General features: G+C 49.3%; 1 protein-coding gene across 1 annotated transcript in view; it reads right to left on the reverse strand.

Annotated features, from left to right (window-relative positions):
- The window catches only part of itga8 (integrin, alpha 8), a gene marked incomplete at its 5' end in the record, with an annotated part of 105,030 nt that overhangs the window by 67,137 nt on the left and 27,893 nt on the right, over positions 1-10,000 (reverse strand). Inside the window, one exon of the mRNA XM_083649652.1 lies at positions 3,984-4,181. Coding sequence (XP_083505778.1) covers positions 3,984-4,181 — 198 coding nt within the window. The remainder of the gene's footprint in view (positions 1-3,983; positions 4,182-10,000) is intronic.

Consider the following 10,000-nt stretch of genomic DNA (forward strand, 5'->3'; position numbering starts at 1 on the left):
TATGGAAAAGTAGGGTTGATGTAAAGTAATGTACTGTTTTTTAGTGGTTGTTACATGTATGGAAAAGTAGGGTTGATATAAAGTACTGTACTGTTTTTTAGTGGTTGTTACATGTATGGAAAAGTAGGGTTGATATAAAGTACTGTAGCCTACAGTCTTTTTTTGTGGTTGTTACATGTATGGAAAAGTGGGGTTGATTTCAAGTAATGTACTGTTTTCTTAGTGGTTGTTACATGTATGGAAAAGTGGGGTTGATATAAAGTACTGTACTATTTTCTTAGTGGTTGTTACATGTATGGAAAAGTGGGGTTGATATAAAGTACTGTACTATTTTCTTAGTGGTTGTTACATGTATAGAAAAGTAGGGTTGATATAAAGTACTGTAGTGTTTGTGATTGTTACATGTATGGAAAAATAGAGTTGATATAAAGTACTGTACTGTTTTCTTAGTGGTTGTTACATGTATGGAAAAGTGGGGTTAATATAAAGTACTGTACTATTTCCTTAGTGGTTGTTACATGTATAGAAAAGTAGGGTTGATATACTGTAAAGTACTGTACTGTTTGTGATTGTTACATGTATGGAAAAGTAGGGTTGATATTAAGTACTGTACAGTTTTTTAGTGGTTGTTACATGTATGGAAAAGTAGAGTTGATATAAAGTACTGTACAGTTTTTTTAGTGTTTGTTTTACGTATGGAAAAGTAGGGTTGATATAAAGTAACTGTTTTTTTTAGTGGTTGTTACATGTATGGAAATGTAGAGTTGATATAAAGTAACTGTTTTTTTAGTGGTTGTTACATGTATGGAAAAGTAGAGTTGATATAAAGTACACTCTACTGTTTTTTAATGGTTGTTACATATGGAAAAATAAGGTTGATATAAAGTCATGTATTGTTTTTTTTAGTGGTTGTCACGTATGGAAAAGTAGAGTTGATATAAACTAATGTATTGTTTTTTTTAGTGGTTGTTACATGTATGAAAAAGTAGGGTTGATATAAAGTGTTGTACTGTTTTTTGTTTTTTTTATTATATTTTTATCCCATTTTTATCCCCCATTAGTGCTAATTTAATTTATTTATCCTGGTTGCTACTCCACCCTCTGCCGATCTGGGGAGAGCCGAAACTGGTTCCATGCTTCCTCCGAGACATGGGCAGTTAGCCAGCCGCTTCTTTTCACCTGACAGGGGAAGCTTCACCGGTAGGACATAGCACATGGGAGGTTCACACTATTCCAACGAGTTCCCCTCCCTCTGAACAGGCGCCCTTAACGACCAGAGGAGGAACCACATTAGCAACCAGGATATTGCATGTTTTTGGTGAGGGGTTCCTATATGAAGGAAACCCCCAGGGGCCATGGGGAGAACATGCAAACTCCACACAGAAAGGCCCTTTTGACCTGTACTGTTTTTTAGTGGATTTTACGTATGGAAAAGTAGGGTTGATATAAAGTCATGTATTGTTTTTTTAGTGGTTGTTACATGTATGGAAAAGTAGGGTTGATATAAAGTCATGTATTGTTTTTTTAGTGGTTGTTACATGTATGGAAAAGTAGGGTTGATATAAAGGGAGCCCGCAACAGTTTTAGGGGCCTGGTGAGCGAGACTACGATTGAACGTCCAGATATCAGAATCAATCTCTGTCCAGGCTACATATTTCTATAATTTCCCACTGTATGCTATGTAATAAACGCTGAAATACCATAAAATAATATTCAGAAAAAAGTGCACTAAAGCTAAGAGAGGACTTGTATCTTCACTCTGTTAAATCTGCAGACGCCTGTGCAGTCCTCTCATAACACTGATCAAACATCTCGTCTGCAGCAGCCCTCCTGCAGACGCCTGTGCAGTCCTCTCATAACACTGATCAAACATCTCGTCTGCAGCAGCCCTCCTGCAGACGCCTGTGCAGTCCTCTCATAACGCTGATCAAACATCTCGTCTGCAGCAGCCCTCCTGCAGACGCCTGTGCAGTCCTCTCATAACACTGATCAAACATCTCGTCTGCAGCAGCCCTCCTGCAGACGCCTGTGCAGTCCTCTCATAACGCTGATCAAACATCTCGTCTGCAGCAGCCCTCCTGCAGACGCCTGTGCAGTCCTCTCATAACACTGATCAAACATCTCGTCTGCAGCAGCCCTCCTGCAGACGCCTGTGCAGTCCTCTCATAACGCTGATCAAACATCTCGTCTGCAGCAGCCCTCCTGCAGACGCCTGTGCAGTCCTCTCATAACGCTGATCAAACATCTCGTCTGCAGCAGCCCTCCTGCAGACGCCTGTGCAGTCCTCTCATAACACTGATCAAACATCTCGTCTGCAGCAGCCCTCCTGCAGACGCCTGTGCAGTCCTCTCATAACACTGATCAAACATCTCTGCCTGCTTTGAACAGTGTGACTTTACTGCCACGCTAACGACACACCATGTGTGTGTGTGTGTCTCACTTCCGTCAGCCACCTCTCTAATGACAGACGACACAAGCCCTGTGCTTATATGTGCGTGTGTGTGTGTGTGTGTGTGTGTGTGTGAGTGTGTGTGTGTGTGTGTGTGTGTGTGACTGTGTGTGAGTGTGTATATGTTGGCTGATGGTTCTGCCACCCATGAGCTTCCACTCCGTTTCCTTCTCCAGAGCTTTCCCAAAGGGCCTCAACCAGCCTGTGTTTCAACTCAACCTGTAATGCCGACATGTGTGTGCGTGTGTGTGTGTGTGTGTGTGCACATACACACACATGCGCGTGTGTGTACGGTGCTTTTAATTCAGGATCTCTGATTTGTGCTGGGTCTGCTCAGGGTCTGGCGCTGACCTGGAATCTGGCACAAACTCAACACAGTGAAACCGATCACAAGCCGTATTTGTGTGCGTCGTGTGTGTGTGTGTGTGTGTGTGTGTGTGTGTGTGTGTGTGTGTGCGTGCGTGCGTGTGTGTGTGTGTGTGTGCGTGCACATGTGTGCCTGTGTGTGTATGAATTTCCAGATATCCTGTTTGTGGAATGAACAAATCTGTTATTATAGCAGAATGAAGAAAGGGGGGGGGGTCAAAGAAAAGAAAAGGCTACTCAGCTATGCTGAGTAGCTTCATCTGTGGGAGCACTAAGCCGAAGCTGTGCTGAGTAGCTTCATCTGTGGGAGCACTAAGCCGAAGCTGTGCTGAGTAGCTTCATCTGTGGGAGCACTAAGCCGAAGCTGTGCTGAGTAGCTTCATCTGTGGGAGCACTAAGCCGAAGCTGTGCTGAGTAGAGACTGGCTCCAAATTAGGGAGAAGATAAGGTAGTAAAAAAAGTGGATTTACAGACCTGCTTTGTTTCAAAGGACTTTTGAACAGCGCCCGACCTGAGCTAAATGATGGTGTATATAAACAGCTTCGCACTCACTCAAACCTCTCCTCCGGTTCAGGCCTTTGGCACGTCTTGTGCATTTTTTATATATATTTTTATATTCCAGACTTTATCTGGTGTCAGATAAAGTCTGAAGAGAGTCGTCATTTATCGTGTAATTGAATACCGGGAAATGTGTCAACTTAACTGTGTTATTGATGTGGAGCAATGTTTGAACGTCTGGCAAATAGACCCAACACTCGGATCACGTATTGTACAGTTACAGTATTCCTCTATTCTTTATAATGTATTGTACAGTATACTCCTCTATTCTTTCACTCCCAATTGCTCACTCCTCTCTCTCTCTCTTGTTCTCTCTCTCTCTCATTCTCTCTCTCTCTCTCGTTCTCTCTCTCGAGCACTGTAAGGCCCCAGAGAGTAAATGCGGCCGCAGTTCATTGGCACACATCATTCTTCTGACTGATGACTTTACCAGAGGAGAGGAGGAAAGCAATATGGAGAACAGGGAGATGGTAGAAGAGGAGTGAATGGGGGGATGAAGAGGAGGGAGGCACTAAAAGGAGAGGAAGAAAGATGAACAGGGGGGGGGGGAGTTGAGCTGAAGCCATGGCTGATCAGAGAAGGCTAGCCTCTCTGTGTTAGGAGTGTTTACCAGGGTAGTGGTTGTTGTCCAGGTCACGACCCCCTCTGAGAGTGAAGCCGTACCCAGGCGGGCTGCCGCTGGGGGCCCAGGCGGCCCTGAGCTCCTGGCTCAGCGTCAGGCCCCGCGCCGCCACCTCTCTGTTGCCATTGTAGATCAATACTCGGCCTCCACGCTCCTCTCCTCCGAACGGACAGCCCACCGCCACGTCTGAGAGGGACAATCACACACGCACACAGACGCATGGTTTAGACATCAGTGGGGTTACGGCCCCTCTGAGACCCAGGGAGAAAGAAAATAGAACACACATAGAGGGAGAAGGAGAGAGCGAGAGAGTGGACCACAACCACAGCTTCCTTTACCTGCGCTGCGGGACCAACTCAGCATGGCCCTTTCTCTCTTCCCTGTCCTTTCCATTGGTTTGACTCATCTCTTGAGCTTCTCTCTCTCTCTCTCTCTCTCTCTCTCTCTCTCTCTCTCTCTCTCTCTGGGCACTGTTTAAGTCATTGCCCTAATTCTCAGTCACTGAATCTCACCCGGCGATAGGAAGTGGCAAAAGGTCAAAGGGCAGGAAGAGAGGGCGTTGGCAAGGCAACGGGCCTTTCTGTGTCTCAGGAGCCCCGGCAGACGTGCAGTAGAATGAAGACACCATAGAAGTAGTGTACTGTAAGCACCCCACGTATACACACACACGGACGCACACACGCACGCACACACACACACACACACACACACACACACACACACGCACACACACACACACACACACACACCATACAATTTGAACACACTTGGACAGTTAGCCTTAGTCGTCACACAAACTCGTCTGTCGGTCGTCTCTTTTTGTTGTGCCAGTGTCCAGGCCTTCATTACATGTCTGTCCCCCTCAGTACTGTAACTGTCCAAACACCTCGAGACATCCTGTTTGTCTCAGGACCCCCTCTCCCTCAGCCTAAACAACTGCTTCCACATGAAGCAGATTGTGGGGTGGAGAGGATAAATGCAACCATGTGTGTATGCAAGTGTATACATGAGTGTGTGTGTGTGTGTGTGTGTGTGTGTGTGTGTGTGTGTGTGTGTGTGTGTGTGTGTGTGTGTGCGTCTGTATGTCAATGCATGTGTGTGTATGTACATAACTGAATAGCTATGTAAAAAAAGGCTTACTTCAAAATGTCTCTAAATAATGTGAAAGTCACTCGTGGGCATTGCTCAACGTCCCACACAAGGTAGATATCCACAGCAAATGAACTGTGGAACACCCACTGCGATCACTCAGAGACTGTTACTCACACAGAAACAGCCAGCAAGCCACACACCCACTGCGATCACTCAGAGACTGTTACTCACACAGAAACAGCCAGCAAGCCAGGCAGACACAGCTGATGAAATTAAGAAAGACGGAAAGCTGCACGCTGAATGAAATAGGCAACATAGTGATGTCACTGTCGCGGCTTTTCGATATACGACACAGCTATGAAGATGAGAGGGGCCGCGCATGCTGTTGCTCCTCTCAAGGATTTGGAGAGGGAGTGATGAGATGAGGAGGGAGAGGCTCAGTGTCATCACAGAAGGAAACAGATCACTGCAAAAAAAAAGCTGAAAAGGCTGATCAAAACGTTTCCATGGTGACTCTGCAATGTTATGCGGAATAATGAAATCCCGTTCAGACATGGGCATGTATTCATTAGATTCACTTTCAACAGGTCCCCGCTCTCCTCTGCATGGCACTGTAGCTCTCTAGCCCCTCTTAAGCTCCAGACGGAAGAACTAGAAAGAACTAGCGGCAACTCAAGTCGCCTGTGTCGCCTCTGTCGCCTATGTCGCCTGTGTTGTCTATGTCGCCTGTGTCACCTGTGTTGTCTATGTCGCCTGTGTCGCCTATGTCGCCTGTCGCCTGTGTCGTCTATGTCGCCTATGTCGAGCCTATGAGCCAAAAGGTGGTACTTTAATTTTTATTTTGTATTTATTTACTTGAACACTCAAGTAAATAAATAATCCCTTATTGATTTACTTGAACACACCGCAAAGACTACAGCTGACGGTCAACTAGCACGTTCTGCACCTGTGTGAGACGTCGGACTGTGGATATACAAACCCCATACATGAAACAAAGCAGCGTTTGCCAACCATTTTCACACCGCTCTCGCTCACCATCTAAACGCTTTCATAATATTGCTCCTTATAATGGAGAGTAGCCTATGTCTGCTTCAAAGTTGCAGATGGCACTGTTGTCAGCCCTTGCCTGGTCTTTTGCCTGTGGAAGAAGAAAGGAAGAAGCCGAGGTGTGAAAATAAGGAGAAACCACACTACTGTAAACGGGCGATACCATAAAGCGACAGCCTCAAGGGGCTTTGGGGTAGGGTGGCGCAGTCGGTAGCGCTGTCGCCTCACAGCTAGAAGGTCCTGAGTTCGATTCTCGCCTGGGGGGCTGTGGGCACTGGAGTTGTGACCCCCCCATACCTTCAGTGCCTACTGCCCAGGTGGGCTATCTCGTCGAAAGGGCCTTTCTGTGTGGAGTTTGCATGTTCTCCCCGTACCCCCCAGGGGGTTCCTCCGTACATTACCCCCCACTAAAAACATGCAGAAGATTGTCATCCGACCAGTGACGACAACATCTGAAGTTGGTCCCCAGGCGCTGGAAAGAAAAAGCGACCACTGCTCCTGGCCTGCCCCCTGGAGGAAAGGACAAGCCTGGATGGGTCAAATGCAGAGGACATATTTCACCGGCCACCGTCAGCATGAGTGTGTGTTGTGGCCGCATGCATGTGTTGTAGTGTTCGTGTGACAATAAAACACGGGCTTCCGTCTGAAATCATGTTTAATCGTGTTTCCCGAAGGCCATGTCGTTGTGAAAATATCTGGGCTTTGGAATGATCAAGTTGAACAATGAGAGGAACGTTTTGTGCGTGCCCTCTCTTCTCATGCCCTGCTTCACTTCACAACCAGCTGACCAACCAATAAGAGTGATTTCTTTCACCGACTGCCCGACGCCGATTCGACATCGGATGAAAAAGCAGCCGACAAGACAAGGCCGACTACAGACAACGGTGCGGTACACACCGCAACAAGGCCGACTACAGACAACGTGTGGTACACACCGCAACAAGGCCGACTACAGACAACGTGTGGTACACACCGCAACAAGGCCGACTACAGACAACGGTGTGGTACACACCGCAACAAGGCCGACTACAGACAACGGTGCGGTACACACCGCAAAACAAGGCCGACTACAGACAACGTGTGGTACACACCGCAACAAGGCCGACTACAGACAACGGTGCGGTACACACCGCAACAAGGCCGACTACAGACAACGGTGCGGTACACACCGCAAAACAAGGCCGACTACAGACAACGTGTGGTACACACCGCAACAAGGCCGACTACAGACAACGTGCGGTACACACAGCAACAAGGCCGACTACAGACAACGTGCGGTACACACCGCAACAAGGCCGACTACAGACAACGGTGCGGTACACACAGCAACAAGGCCGACTACAGACAACGTGTGGTACACACAGCAACAAGGCCGACTACAGACAACGGTGCGGTACACACAGCAACAAGGCCGACTACAGACAACGGTGCGGTACACACAGCAACAAGGCCGACTACAGACAACGGTGCGGTACACACAGCAACAAGGCCGACTACAGACAACGTGCGGTACACACCGCAACAAGGCCGACTACAGACAACGGTGCGGTACACACAGCAACAAGGCCGACTACAGACAACGGTGCGGTACACACAGCAACAAGGCCGACTACAGACAACGGTGCGGTACACACAGCAACAAGGCCGACTACAGACAACGGTGCGGTACACACAGCAACAAGGCCGACTACAGACAACGTGTGGTACACACAGCAACAAGGCCGACTACAGACAACGGTGTGGTACACACAGCAACAAGGCCGACTACAGACAACGGTGCGGTACACACAGCAACAAGGCCGACTACAGACAACGGTGCGGTACACACAGCAACAAGGCCGACTACAGACAACGTGTGGTACACACCGCAACAAGGCCGACTACAGACAACGGTGCGGTACACACCACAACAAGGCCGACTACAGACAACGGTGCGGTACACACCGCAACAAGGCCGACTACAGACAACGTGTGGTACACACCGCAACAAGGCCGACTACAGACAACGTGTGGTACACACCGCAACAAGGCCGACTACAGACAACGTGCGGTACACACCGCAACAAGGCCGACTACAGACAACGTGTGGTACACACAGCAACAAGGCCGACTACAGACAACCGTGTGGTACACACAGCAACAAGGCCGACTACAGACAACGTGCGGTACACACCGCAACAAGGCCGACTACAGACAACGTGTGGTACACACAGCAACAAGGCCGACTACAGACAACCGTGTGGTACACACAGCAACAAGGCCGACTACAGACAACGGTGTGGTACACACCGCAACAAGGCCGACTACAGACAACGTGTGGTACACACCGCAACAAGGCCGACTACAGACAACGTGCGGTACACACAGCAACAAGGCCGACTACAGACAACGTGTGGTACACACAGCAACAAGGCCGACTACAGACAACGTGCGGTACACACCGCAACAAGGCCGACTACAGACAACGTGTGGTACACACAGCAACAAGGCCGACTACAGACAACGGTGTGGTACACACCGCAACAAGGCCGACTACAGACAACGTGTGGTACACACAGCAACAAGGCCGACTACAGACAACGGTGTGGTACACACCGCAACAAGGCCGACTACAGACAACGTGTGGTACACACCGCAACAAGGCCGACTACAGACAACGCGCGGTACACACCGCAACAAGGTCGACTACAGACAACGTGCGGTACACACCGCAACAAGGCCGACTACAGACAACGTGCGGTACACACCGCAACAAGGCCGACTACAGACAACGTGTGGTACACACCGCAACAAGGCCGACTACAGACAACGTGCGGTACACACCGCAACAAGGCCGACTACAGACAACGGTGCGGTACACACCGCAACAAGGCCGACTACAGACAACGGTGCGGTACACACAGCAACAAGGCCGACTACAGACAACGGTGCGGTACACACCGCAACAAGGCCGACTACAGACAACGGTGCGGTACACACAGCAACAAGGCCGACTACAGACAACGGTGCGGTACACACAGCAACAAGGCCGACTACAGACAACGTGTGGTACACACCGCAACAAGGCCGACTACAGACAACGGTGCGGTACACACAGCAACAAGGCCGACTACAGACAACGTGCGGTACACACCGCAACAAGGCCGACTACAGACAACGTGCGGTACACACCGCAACAAGGCCGACTACAGACAACGTGCGGTACACACCGCAACAAGGCAGACTACAGACAACGTGCGGTACACACAGCAACAAGGCAGACTACAGACAACGTGCGGTACACACAGCAACAAGGCCGACTACAGACAACGTGCGGTACACACCGCAACAAGGCCGACTACAGACAACGTGCGGTACACACCGCAACAAGGCCGACTACAGACAACGTGCGGTACACACCGCAACAAGGCCGACTACAGACAACGGTGCGGTACACACAGCAACAAGGCCGACTACAGACAACGTGCGGTACACACCGCAACAAGGCAGACTACAGACAACGTGCGGTACACACAGCAACAAGGCAGACTACAGACAACGTGCGGTACACACAGCAACAAGGCCGACTACAGACAACGTGCGGTACACACAGCAACAAGGCCGACTACAGACAACGTGCGGTACACACAGCAACAAGGCCGACTACAGACAACGTGCGGTACACACCGCAACAAGGCCGACTACAGACAACGTGTGGTACACACAGCAACAAGGCCGACTACAGACAACGTGTGGTACACACAGCAACAAGGCCGACTACAGACAACGTGTGGTACACACAGCAACAAGGCCGACTACAGACAACGCGCGGTACACACCGCAACAAGGTCGACTACAGACAACGTGCGGTACACACCGCAACAAGG

This window comes from Poromitra crassiceps (genome assembly GCF_964638095.1).
Source record: "Poromitra crassiceps genome assembly, chromosome: 1".
Lineage (NCBI taxonomy): Eukaryota > Metazoa > Chordata > Actinopteri > Beryciformes > Melamphaidae > Poromitra > Poromitra crassiceps.